Here is a 14158-nt window from a genome sequence, read left to right on the forward strand (position 1 = left end):
TAATACCTAGTAGGAGTTTGCTGTGGAGAGGTAAAATCTTAGTACATTTAATTATGCAGAAATGCAAATCTTAATACTTACCTTGATATTGTTCTCTAAATCTATATCTAATAAGACCTACATAATTTGAGTTGTTCTGCAAGTGATGTTCTAATATTGTTTTAGAGTTTGCAGATGGAAGTTTATCTTCAGCATTTAATAAACAATAATAGTATTGTATCTCCGAGAGTCTTTAATGAGCAGCTGTAATAAAGTTCTTAACCTTTTCATGATGGTTGTGTGCCAGTTTTGAGGCTAATAAAACTGTGAAACTCCCTCATTCTCATGGAAGACCGTGCATTGTGTACCTGCATATAGAATTTTGAAATTACTATGTTTAGGTCTCAGGTCTAGCAATCTGGAAATGTTGTTTTGGGAAGTTCAGTGCACTTATCTGATTGTATTCCATGAATAGGGTTTCTAGGAAAATACAGTGAAACTGTTGGAACTGTAACCGAATGATTTTCCTCTCTGGGCTCTCTTCTGTGTATTATCCCCTAAACTCCTGGGGAAAAGAATGTGAGGGAGAAAACCCGTCAGAAGGAGGGGAGAATAGTTTCCTGAACAAGCTGATGATCCAAGAAACACAGTAGAAGGTTTTCTGGTTGAGACAGCTTGGAGAATCAATTCCTGACTTGAGTGCTGTATTTAGTAGGCATAATAAAAACGCTTTTCTGTGTTTTAATGGAGACCTGGCATTTGGGCTTGGTTGAGTTTTTCATCACTCCCAAGTGTCTTGGTCATTGTGGGTTTTAGAATAGTGCTACAGAAGGGAGCTTTTACTCAGGAAGGGTGAGATGTGGACAGGTTGCCTCCTGTTGGAAGGTGAGTGTGTGTGGGGTGGTCAAGGCACCAATCTCAAATTTCTTTAATTAAACCTACATGCATGTACATGGTTATGGTTTTCCACATAATGTAGAGAATACAGGCTGTGAATTCTGCTAAATGCAATTTTTGTTAAATATAATGTGTCATCTCTGTTCTTAATGTCACTTTTGACATTGGGGTATATTTTTGTATTACACTAGAGCATGTGATGTACTTGACAAATTACATTTAACACGATAAAAGTTTTGTGAGCCCTTCTCTCAAGTATTTATGAAAAAGTTACTGTTTCAAGTGTATTTAATCTCTGAAGTGCTCCAAGGTCATTAGTTTGTTATTGAAACTAAGGCAAGTGTTCACTTCTTGCATCAACTGCAAACACTTTCAGTTAAATTGTTTTAAATTTTTACTTGTAGATTGTGTGGGGAGTGTTCTTCATCATTGTGGCATTGCTCTTCACTGTCTCTCTGTTCTTGTCCAAGTAAGTGCATTTCAGCATTTTCCTTGACCATTTAAATTACCTAGTTTCTGCTCTAATGTAAAAATTTGGGTGGTTTGCCTCAGCCCCCTTCTTTTCAATGTTACATTTGTCAGTAGAGCTGCACTTGACATTACAATAGTAGATATTGAAATAGAGCAAAATGTACCAAAAAAGTCTGAAGAAAGAACATGATTCAGGTGGGAAACTGTTCTGATTCAGCAGAGAAGTTAAGCATATATGTCCAGGAAGTTTTAATGCAGATTACAGAAGTGTTCTGCTTGCTTGAATGAGTCTTATTGCAGGTACTTCTTTGACTGGTTAACAGGTGCTTAAAATCTTGCAGCAAATTGCATGTTTAATCCATTTTGATGTGCATTACATTGAAATGGTTTTATGGTGTCAAAAGCAACATAGCCAGCTACAATTCGGGTAGATTTCAGTGTGGATTGACACTAACCAAAGGTCTCAAATATTGGCATTTTTGATCTGTCAGACTGGGAAAATGACCCAAACTAGGGAAAACCAGAAATGCTAAGGAGATGCAGAAATCAATATAACTTTTACAGAACCAAGTGTTGTGCGTGTGGTAAAGCAAAGCATGTGTCTGTATAGATGTTAGACAGCTGTCACTCTCTGGGATTAGTTCAGTTTGGCTTTCTTTTTATTTTGAGTTGCCCTTTTAAAACTAAAGAAAAAACTCTGGGAGAACCACAGTACTTACCCAGTTTTTCTAATTACTGCAGTTTGGACAAAGCTCTGCATTCGGCTGGCTTCGACTCAGGATTTATAATTCTAGGAACTAATCTGACCAATCCATTGAATATGCTGTTACCAGTTCTTCAAAGAGTAAGTAAAGAAGTGGTGATACACATATGTAAGGATGCTCTTCCATTTCCTTTTCATCTTCTCCCCAAGTAATTCATTAAAACATTGTCTAGATGTGTGTTCAATAAAAGCAAGGCAACTTCCTAATTTTTAGTAGCTACTGATATGAAAATCTTGGGTGAATGGAATCTAGTTTGGGCAAGGAAGGTGGTGCTTGAAACTGATTTTGATGTGATGAGAATACAGTGGCAACAGAGAATGACAGCATAGTCTGTATTTCATGCATAGTCTTTTATTCTGTGCATAGTTGTAGTTACTATGCACAGAATAAAAACAACTTTGTCATGTGTTCTACATACATTCTAGTTGATGTACTGGGTAGCTTAGGCCTTTTTATTCAAGTAAAGGCAGCTTTTTGCTTTTTGTTATATTGCCCATTGAAAAATATGCAACATTGGCTATATTATAGTAAGGCATTAGTCTTGGAAGCAAACCCAACTTGAACACATACAGTTAACTTCAGTAGAGTTGGAAGGCAACAAGTACACATGCAAATTTGAGTTTGATGAGTAAACTGAGAAAAAGAAAAGCTTTAATATTAAAAAAAAATAAAGCTAGTGCTTTATTTCCCCCTCCAGCTGAGGTATTCCTGTATTGTTGGTCTAATGGGTCAGCACAATGCATTGCTTCCCTAAAGCTTTTAAGACTATTGGACACCTAAGCTTGTAGTTCACTGAGAAAAGTAGTGTTCAGCAGCAATAATATCTCAAGCTTTTATTAATGTAAATATAAGTTTTGTATGCAAATATGATCAGAAAAATAGTCACAAATATGCAGTCCTAAAATAATTGTTGCCACTGTGGACTTGTCATTCTGTGGGTGTATTTAAAATAATTAGGTATTTCTTGGTCTAAAAATGCATAACACTTCAAAATTAAGGTATGTTCTAAATTAATAAAAATGCTTAATGCTTTTTCCAGATTAATTGTCTAAGCTCTATTAGCAGGAAGCTATGTTAGCTATATTTGGAGTCAGCTATGTAAAATAGGACTCTGACTACCTCAGCTATAAGCTGTAGAAGTAGAAGCTACTTAGTGTTGAGTGGGAGAAGAGCTGTTTTCCTTGTCTTTTTAACTGCTTGTGTTCTTGTTTTAGGTCTTTCCACTTGATTATATTCTTATCACAACCATTGTTATGTACTTTATCTTCACTTCAATGGCAGGGATTCGAAATATGGGAATATGGTTCTTCTGGACAAGGGTAAATGAACTTGAGTTAGCTTCTAATACTCAGATATTTAAAAAATATGTGCTTTTGAATATATTTAAGATATTTCTATTGCTTCATAAATGTGGAATGTTGCCAGTAGCATTATCTGTATGCCTAATGAGCGTTAAAAGCCTATTGTACCATTTGCACTGCTTTTGGAAGGTGTTTCATTTTACCAAGTTATCAGACTTTTGGACCATTAACACTAATAGAACTTAATTTGGTTAAATAGCTTTGCTTTGAAATTTAGGTAAATACACCTGAAAACCCGCTTTGAACCACTGGAATTAAGTTGCCAGAAGATAATTTTAGAAACCTCCCACTTCTGGCAGTATAATTAAAACTTATTTGCACTAAAGAGGTTTCTGAATGTCTTCAGAAAAAAAAAAAAAAAAGAACTTTTTCATTGTATTAATTTGTTTTTCTGATTTTAGCTTTATAAAATCAGACGAGGAAAAACTCGACCTCAAGCGCTCTTATTTCTCTGTATGATACTTCTGTTGATAGTTCTTCATACCAGTTACATGATTTACAGTCTTGCCCCACAGTATGTAATGTATGGAAGCCAGAAATATCTGGTACAGGTAAGATGCTTTTTTTTAAATTTTATTTTCTGTATTAAAAATTTATTAAAAATTATTTCTCTTTGCAGAAATTTTGAAAGTCAGATGCATTTTCAGTTTTCAAAGAGATTTTGGTAGGCAGGTTTTTAAATACTAGTAGGGCTCTTGGTAATACGCAAGCCAGAAACTGATTGCACTATATATGACACAACTTCATTTCTCAAGAAATTAAGATTTAGTCATCTCAAGACTTGGTGTGAAACTGAGGTTTGTTTTACTCATTCTGATCAGGCAGTTGTTAGCTTCCACTAGATTTTGTACTGGTCTGCTTAGGTTGCTGAATGACTACAGGGAGGATTATTTTGAATGTGTAAGGCTGTGTACAGAATGAAATCAATACTGTTCCACAGTTGATGATTTTTTATCTTGACAGAGATAATTTGGTACAGTAGAAAATAATAAACTGAGGGGAACTAAGTGTGTGCACATTGATCACATTTCAGGCACTTTGGACTGTCCAGCTTCATGAAACTCCATGCAGTTCCTGCACTGTAAAATATTCTACAGCATTAAGCAATTAAAATGTTATCTCTGCTTTTGTTATTACCCTTTTGTGTATTTCAAGGTTTTGATTTTTTAAGTCTTCCATCTTCTGTACCTGAAGAATTCAATTACTATATTACATCTTAGTTTGAGTGGTAGCCTGCATATTTCTGGGGAAGTTCAAAGTTGCATATCAGAAGCATCTTGAGAGGTTTCATGGATGGCTGTTTATTAAGGTCTGGTATCTTACAGGGGTGGAGTTCATTAGATCTGATCTTACAGGTGTATACAACTAACTGGGTTATGAACTGGTTGCTTATTCAGGCACAGTGAAGTCAAAATCCCTTGGTGTGCTGTTTGATGTTTAAGTGTCACAAAGACAAAACAGTTGAGCTGGAGTGGTCAAAATAAAGGATTTAAATGAGATTGAAGTGATTGGATACTGTTTTGAGGTTTTGGAATATCTCTGTAATTCTCTGTGAGGATGTTCCTGTGGGAGGAGAACACACCTGCTTTACAAACCAAACACCTGCTGACTTCCTTCAGCTGCAACAAATTAGTAATTTTTGTAATTTATTACTATCAATTCTCTTAGTTTAAATTGTGGATACAGAATTCTTGGGATAAAACGATTACAAGGAGAAATTTAAATCGGAATAGTGTTAAATAGGCTAGAGAAGAGGAACTTGCTCAACTTAAATGTGTTGTTGTGGTAGGATTGTCACTGCAGGAAGTGGAGGTCCTCAGTAAATGCTACTTTACTGCTGTCTTTACATTTGAATTATCTAGTAATGGGCAATTGGTCATCCTGATACCAATCCAAGCACAGTAATAGAATCACTGTAGGGAATATGAATATTTGGTATTTAGGAAGTGTAATGCATTTTAATAGATTTTATGCTAAATATACCTAACACAAAATAAACATGCTTAGGTGTGCATTGGCTCAACTTGTCAGAATTAGGGTGGTAGTAGCATGAAACTAAGATGAAAGTCAGCTTGGGTATGTTTACATAGAACTTTGTGATAATTTGTAGATAGCATGGAAGATTTGAAGAGAAAAACAAATAATAAAGGCTGTAGCTAGCAATTTGTTTTGCTTTACAAATAAAATTAATAAAATTGTGTGTATATTAAGGGAGGCAGAAGAATTGAGACTTAACAAACACTTGCATGTTAGCTGTTAATGCTAAGAAGTATCTGAAGAAAAATATATCATTTCTGAGAAAAAAAGGGTCGAGAGAATAGAGCACAGCAGTAGAAAGGCTCTTGTCATTCTTGTGGCTATAACAATATAATCCTGGTCAGCACTGCAAGAAGGATTAGCTGGAATGGTTGAGTAGAGCTGTAACTTTCTGTTTAAAGGATTACAAAATGTTCTGGTCAAGATAGCCATCCTGAATCTTCAGGTTATGTCTCATTTCAAAGAGCTGTGTTTCAAGTGCATAATCTAATTAAAGTAGAAACTGGTTTTATTGTTAAAATAACATGAGACATAAAGAATGTGCTGGTAAATTACATCTGGGCTTTTCTGGCATACCAAATAGATACAAGGTTTTCTGGAAACATCCTCTCCAGGAGTATTTCAGAATGTACCAGAGACATTTTCTGTGTCTGCTTGCCTTGGAAACTGGATGTTAAATTGTGATATTTTGAAGTGAGGAGAGATGGAGTCTGGGAATGAAGAGAAGCAAGGTATTTTTCTCTGGAGGTAGCAATGGAGAGGTTCTTAAGAGTTATTGAGTTGGTGATTATGGATTTAGGGGTGTCCAGGAATATAATCAGGAGCAGGGCAAGTGAACTAGGCACAGCAAGCTTGCTGATTATGAGAACCTGAGAACCCAGTGCACCAGCTGGTTTTGACAGTCCAGGTTTTCATTGTGCTCTCACACTACAGTTGATTTCATCCTTTAGAATAACACCATTGTAACCAACAGTGAGTAAGAACCAAGCAATAAATGAGCATTATTCCAGGAATGCTTAGTGAATGGATGGGCTGATAAACATGTGTATGACAGTCTGGTGGCTCATAGACTCATAGGAGCACTTCCCCCCTCTGCTTTGCTCTACAGTAATTCCAAATCTAGTAATGTGTCAAGCTAAGTTGTTATCACAATCTATAGTAATGCATAGGATAGGTTATGTTCCTATTTAAATCTTGGGCTGTTTCCTTTGGAGACTGTTTACTCTTGGCAAGAGCTTTTAATTTGGAAGTGCTGGTAACTTTTCCTTTTAACTGAATGTATATATATATATATGAAAGTGGAGCTTTTTTGAGGCAAATAACATTAACTAGACCTGGGCTACTAGCTTTATTAACTCTCAGCACTGGTGTGTTCAAAGCCTGTGACCCCTATTCATCAAAAGTGTCTTCAGCTGTGGTGTCTGTAGGAAACTTCTGAAAATTTCTTCTGGATGTTGTGCCCGTACCAACTGTATACCTCTGTAGGACTTTGTTCAACTTTCATAGCTCTTCAGATACCAAGGATGGTTAGCTTCACCTCTTGAAGCAATTTGTCTTAGCTGTTAATCAGCAATGACTCTTTTCATAATTTTTCACAAAGAAAGAATTGTGTCCATGTCTAGGTTACCTTCTTAGCTTTCTAGCAAAGGCCCAGCTTTGCCCGTGCTTGAGGTATAATTCCTTTTTCTGTTCAGTAAGGCCAAGGGTTATTTTGCCTTTGTCTGAAAGAAAGACCACTGCTTGCTGATACTTGTCCCCAGTGGACCTTGAAGACTTGATTGATCCAGACAGGAATTAAAAAGCCAGTATTTGCCATAAGCAGCATGGATACTTTTCTCTGACTGGGGACCACAACAGCAATGATGACTTTCTTTCTTCAGTCATCACATTGATAATTTGGAGGAGTGGAGCTAAATTGCAGGACCCAGAGCGCCTCTGTTGTTAGCAGCAGGAATCCAGAAGTATCATCCCTTGGATGACTGTGTGGAAACAGATCTTTTCAAGTTCTTGATCCTTAACATAAGCAGAAACTAATCATGTAGGTCTAAGAGGCTGTATCCCAACCCTTTATATAATAGCTTGCTATTTTCTGAAGTGTCCAAAATGTGTCATTTCTTGAAGCACATATACGGAGTTACTGTCCATAGTTTTGTCTCATGCTTGCCCTTGATGCATCCTGTTTTCAGCCTTGGAGTAGATGGAATCACAGAACACTTAAGTTTTACTCTGGCAATACTTTACTAAAAATGTCTGAAATTATAGGAGTGTTCGTGGAGAACAGTGACATAAAACCTGGAAAAAAGCATAGATCTTGTCAAAGAAAGCCCATAGGTCTAGCTATTGTTATATTTAAAGTTCTGTTAGTATGGTAAAGTGGATGAAGATAAGGCAGACAAAACTTTGAAATGGCTATGTTGTGATTGTTTTGTGCTTTTGGTGTGCCCCATGGAATTTTACAAGGCATGATACTGTTGTGTTGAAAGAAATGCTTGCTGTGACTGAGCAGTGTAAACTGGAATAGTGACAGTCAGCTGGAATATATTCTGGAGATGGGAAACTGCTAAATGTACGCTGAAGGATTGAAATTTATGTGTTCTGTTCTTACCCTGTTTGCACATTCTCTTTTGTTAATGATCCCTGTGACTAAGTCATATTCATTTTAGATCCATTTTTTTAAGGCAGTTGCCCCACTTTCATGGCCTTGCATGAAACAAAATTTACTGTGTGTACAAATTGCTACTTTTTTGCATAGACACTGAGTTGTTTCTCTTGACTGTACAAAGTGAAAGCTGAATTTGCTTAACATTGATAAACTTCCTTAAAGAAGTTAGAGCTTAGTTTTACATGCTGGCTTGTACTGATTGCTGGTATGTTTTAAGAAACTTCTTTCAGTCTGAAGAAAAGGTGTTGACTCTTACCGATTTCTTTAGAGGCTTTTTTGTTTAGGAAATCATGAAGGTGCAAGTAAGTACAAGTAGGTATGTGACCCTTTCAAGTGAATCAGGGTATAAAAAAATCACTGTAGAGCAAAGGATTTACATTGGACTCTGCTAAAGTTATTCACTGATTGTTCAAAAATGTGAAGCACAGAGTTCATTTTCCCTGGAAGGGTCAGTTTTCCAAAGATTTGGGACATTTAAGCAGGTACATTTGGGTTTTCAATAGTTCACTTGAGCATAATTTTTCTTCTGCTCTGGCATGTTTCATGCTACTGTCTGGCTTTTAGACCAGAAGTAAACTGTACTCAGTATCATTATCAATTCAAACAATTCTGTGATGTCTTCATCACCAAAGTTGATTTTCAAATTAATTTTATGGACAGTTAAAAGGTTTCATTTAAGAGTTCAAAGATATTTTTCACACATCTTCAAAAAGAGCATGAGCTATTAATTGTTTTGGTAAGAAAATCCTACTTTAAAATGTTCTTGTTTTACTGCTCACAGTTACTGTGCTTATGCTGTTCAAAAATAATACTTTTAAATAGTCTATGAGATTTAAGGAGCTTTTTTAATTCATTCACTGGAAAATATATTTGGTTTCTGCATTATCATTATCTATGGAAGAGCGCTTCTGGTAGACTAATGTACTAATTTTCTGTATTTATAATGCAGAGTAATAAGACAATTGATGGTCAGCCAAGGAATGTGACACTTGTGTCTAAAGACTGTGATGCAGATGCACCTGAAGGTAAGACAAATTTGTTCCTTTTATTTCCAATGTGATAGGTGCATGCTCAGCTTCAATAAGCAGCTTAATCTGTCTTCATGGCTTTCATTTGCCTAAAATGAAGCTTTGATGTATAGTTAAAGCTTACTTTATTCATTTGAAGGAATGACTATTTTTAGGAGAAACCATGGGTAAACAAAGCATTCCAGTTAACTTTAAAATCTCACATTTGCTTTAATGTGTATGTAGAAGATCTTAAAAATAAACCCCAGCTGGTGAATAGCTTAGCGTTGAAAGTACACTTCATTGTGTCTGTTTATCATACAAACAGGCAGACAAGTATTCTATTTGGTCTCTCAAGGTACTCAGGAAAATGATGGTCTGAGCTTCTTAGTGGAACTTGAGATTCTCAGTGGAAACTTACAGATAAGAAAATTACATAATTTTAATGAGATGTAAATGTGGGCTCTTTCATGAGCAACAATACCAGTAGAACTAGAAATCTATTTTTCTCTAATTCTTTTAGTTATGCTGGAAATCATAGGGAATGATAAATTTTCTCAGCTGTATTACTAAATGCCCCCTTTTGGACTGTTATTTGGACAGATGATATATTGTCGTTATTCTGGAGTTAAGTAGTGACTAGCAAGCAGATGAATAATGCTGGAATCTTCCTTGACTTTCTGTCTATTTGGGCTTTAGTGTTGATTTTTTTCTTTTTGAGAGACTAGTAACATTTTATTCAGTGCTTATTCTTCTATGAAACTTGAGTAAGGCAGTGAATGACTTTAAGCCTGGTTTTATTAAAAATGAAGCTAATTGAAATAATTCTATTTTTGCAGTGTTCCTTTACACTTCCTTATGTGCCTTTCAATCCTTATGAAAATGCTTTACAGTGTTACTTCATAGAAAAGATAAATAGTTGTCCTGTGTTCTCCTCTTATTATCAGTATTCTGTAACACCTGATTTTTGACTGCTTCTTGAAGTTCTTAGTAGCGACTCAGTTTTTCTCTACTTTTGTTATTGGAAATTAAATATGAAACTTAATTTATTTTTGTATTAATAGAGGTAACTGGACCATTACTTCTTTGTTCCTAGTCTGTCAAGCCAGGTCTCTTCTACAGGGCAATTCCCTTGTATTTATCTTCAAATTTATTGTGCTTATCTTCAAATTTAGTGTATGTATTAGTCTTGTTCCTGGTGGTTCATTGCATTTCCCGGGTGATTTTTTTTTTTTCCTCCCCCATTTTTTTCCCCATATTTCAAATCATTAATCCATTTTTTTGATGGCTGTTTTTAGAATTAATGCAGTTTCAAGTATTCAGATATTTTGACAAATATTATGGCTCAATTAATGTTTAAGCTGTCCTGGTTTTGTGATTAAAAATAAAAAAAATTAAGAAATAAAATATAATATAACAAATATAAAAATAAAAACTAAAATTTAGAAGAGCAAAGGTGTTGCCTTTCAAAATGAGAGCACTTTTGTCCAAGTTGTACAGATCTTTGTTTCTTGTAAGCAGATTCTTGACTAGGCCAGTATCTGCTGAAAGCACAATATACTCACAGGCATTGATAAGCTTGTTAGTTTTGACCTTTGTGAGAGAAATTAAAATAGTCTGATTTCCTCAGAATTTGCTGAATTATAGAAACTGAGATTGGATTTAAATAAGCTTACTCAATTCCATCCATACTTGAATTTTTTTGAATATTTTAATACTTTACATGATTTTTTTTTATTAGTTTACTTTGATCAATGGAAACAATATGCTGATGCTTAAAACTAGTCTTCTGATGTACTGAACAGAAGTTTGTCTGTGTAAAGGATGGCTTTGGTTTGTCATCATGTTGTTGCAATGGCTATCTCTGAGTCATGGTCTCCTTTCCTAATAGAAAAGAGATGAAGATGTTGATATGCTGTCCTGTGCTGAGCTAGTATAAGTAGAAAATGGATGGATATTTCTTAAATGAGAATATCAATGTGATCAAAAGGCTTAAGTGGAGTTGTGTTAACTGTAGATAATACATTCAGGCCATTCATGTGTTTTCATAACTGAAAGAAAAGTTTATTTTGTAACAATAAACTTTAAAAAAGTTTCGTCCCTGAAAGCACTTCAATGATTGTTTAATCCAGTCAGTTTTATAAACTGGAGATGTAATCCTTACCTTGGAATAACTGCAATTTTTAATAGCTGGTAACAAAACTAATCAAAAATAAATGTTATTCTTTTCTGTGATCAGACAGAGCATCTTGACAAGTCAGATTTATTTCAAAGGTAGGAACTAAAATTCTAAATGCAATTTCTCTTGTTTTTAAGGATGTTAGACATTTGCAAAAGTAGATACAAATAACTAAGATAAAGAAGGTTGGTCAAGTACTTGCAGTTTGAATTGCCGTCTTTAGTACTAGGGTTTTTGTAAACCAGTGAACTGTAACTAAATGCAAATGTTGATTTGTCTCCTTAATTAATTTTGTTCCACCTAAACTGATTTAATTCTAACAGGTGTTTTTCCTTAAACATAAAGCAAGCAATGACCTTTTAGTGGCTGTGCTGATAAATAAGTTTATAGCAATCTGCTATCTTATTGAATGCTCAGATGTTGGAGATATGATCTCTACTTACTGTAACTAAGTAAATGATAATTTTCTTTCTGAGATGGTAGACGGGACTTGATCAAGTTGCAACAGTGAATACTTCAGGCTGTATTGGGCAGTGTTTCCTGTAGATTTCTTTCAAACTAATCTTTGGTTTGGTCCAAAGGACAATTTCGCTTCCTGGAGAAACATAAGGCAGTGAAAATGCAATCTTACAGAAAACACATTTTTGAGTATTTCTAGTTATATGTATGTTTTAGCATTGTTATCTGCTTTCATTCAGCAAAGCTTGTCTCTATTTACTCCTGATATACAGGAGGTAAATTTGTTTCATGCTCAGATAAGGGCCATAATAGTGTAACTACATGAAACAGAATAGAAGACAGAAAATAATAGAGCAGGGTACATCTTTTAAAGTCAAGTACCTTTTTTTAGTTAAACATCTTGCACTAAAGGTTTGTGTTCTGGTTAACTTAAAAGCTTTTTAAGTAATCTTTTGGGGCAGCAAGTTATTTTTCTTATAAATTATATTTGTTATAGGCAAAACAAGCTTCAGTTTTCAGTGTTCAATACAGTTGGGCAAAAATATCTATTGATGACTATTTTCAAGGCTAATGACAGCTGAAATGTTGAGTCCAGAACTTGGTTGAGTATAAGGTAAAGCAAAGAAGTTCAATTATTTGATTAAGCCTCTTGCAGCAGGATTAATGTGTTGAAAACTTGGTATAGGTTTAGCTTAACAGGTTAATGGGATTTAATGTAAATGAGCAATGACTCAGCTGCAAGCCTGAACTATGAGATCTGACAAACACTATCTGCCTCTTTCTAGATTAAAAGATCTATCTAGTTTTTAAGCATCACTCACTTTAAATGTATAACTTTCTCTGAATCCCCCTTGGTTTCTCTTCCTTCATTGAGGAAATGAGCCTTGCCCAAGGCCTGTATGATGCTGGCTGCAGTCTATCTACTAAGCCTTTTTCATAGACCTGTGTTGATTTGGAGCTATGTTTGAAGTGAGAAAAAAAACCACCTCATTTCTAAGGCCTTGGAATTACTTGATCTGTGCCACCTTTTAAGACGCACTCGGTAGAAGTCAGTGTGTTCAGGACCTCAGGCTTTCTTTTTGCCTGAATAAAGATGTAGACATTATTCAAGCTGGAAATGAAGTCCAAATACAAATGCCAAATCAGGAGCATATTCTGTTTCTCTTCTAGAGAAATGCAGGAGACATGCAAAGGGAAACCACAGGCAAGTTACTCAGAACCCTCAATATTAGTAATTTTGTATGAAGAGTTGTATGACTGTAGGTTATCACTTCCAAACTGTTGTTCTAAATAATTAATTTAAAAAGTTACAAAATGCCTAACATAAAATAAGGGTTTTAGTGAGTACTTTGCATTTTCCTGTTGTGTTGTGAATGACCTCACTAGTACTTTACCCTGAATCTATACTTATACCTAATCCTTTCAAAGTCCTCTATAACCATAAGAACTCTGTATATATAAGCACAGTGGTGCATGTCTGAGCATCAAAAGCCCTGTTTGGCACTTGTAAACAATATGAACAGCTAAGGCTGCTATAAATATCTTTTTGTAATACATTCTTCACTGACACCAAGGTCTAGATATGTCAATTGCAACAATTATTTTTCCTAAAGGAGGAGGTTTTGATAAGAATGAAAATAATAGGTTATGCTGTCTGCTGCTTCCTTTGTAGAGTTTTACATCTGTGTTCATCCCTAGAGTATTGCCTTTGATGTTTATCACTGGCTATATCTTTATAATAAGAATTCTTTGCCTCAAGTTACTTTAAAATAAGGTTTTCAAGGGAGACTCAGAAAATGCCTTGTGAAGAACTACAAGTTTTAGGTGGCCCTTCAAAGGTGTGAAGTAACAATTATGGCTTGTCTTTAAACCCATGTGACCAGTGCATGTAATTAACATGAATGGTACACAATGTTTCAAAGGATCTCTACATTCAACAAAAGCACTCAGAATACTTTTTCCATCAGCAGGCTGATCCAATGGTTTATTGCTTCCCTGTAGAAACTGGGCATTATCTCTTTGGAAGTAAAGTGGCTTCAGATGTAGCTTTTGGCTAATGCTGTACCTTTTCACTTTATACATGGACTTGTAGCATTAGTATTTTCCTCACTTGAGGGTACTTAATAAACATTAAAATCAAGTCATCCTTTAAACTTATGAAAAATGAGATTAGCAGGTTTAGCTCTTCAAATCTCATTAAATGTTTTTCACCTAGTCTGTTAATACATGCAAATCTTGGCACCCTCACAGATTTTCTGTAACCAAAGTGAAATAGAAGCCTTATAGCTGGATGAAATTTTGCATTATAATGCCATAACTGTGCTAGGATGAGCTCCAAATCT

General features: G+C 35.2%; 1 protein-coding gene and 1 long non-coding RNA gene across 3 annotated transcripts in view; one reads left to right on the forward strand and one right to left on the reverse strand.

Annotated features, from left to right (window-relative positions):
- LMBRD1 (LMBR1 domain containing 1) overlaps window positions 1-14158 on the forward strand; it is a 68734-nt gene that overhangs the window by 47199 nt on the left and 7377 nt on the right. For both annotated transcript variants that reach the window (XM_030236085.2, XM_050972294.1), the window contains exons 10-14: window positions 1281-1345; window positions 2089-2191; window positions 3326-3430; window positions 3874-4023; window positions 9121-9196. In XM_030236085.2, coding sequence (XP_030091945.1) covers window positions 1281-1345; window positions 2089-2191; window positions 3326-3430; window positions 3874-4023; window positions 9121-9196 — 499 coding nt within the window. The remainder of the gene's footprint in view (window positions 1-1280; window positions 1346-2088; window positions 2192-3325; window positions 3431-3873; window positions 4024-9120; window positions 9197-14158) is intronic.
- The window catches only part of LOC127059378 (uncharacterized), a 768519-nt gene that overhangs the window by 25362 nt on the left and 728999 nt on the right, over window positions 1-14158 (reverse strand). The gene's annotated exons all lie outside the window — the stretch shown is intronic.

Source organism: Serinus canaria, chromosome 3 (genome assembly GCF_022539315.1).
Source record: "Serinus canaria isolate serCan28SL12 chromosome 3, serCan2020, whole genome shotgun sequence".
NCBI lineage: Eukaryota > Metazoa > Chordata > Aves > Passeriformes > Fringillidae > Serinus > Serinus canaria.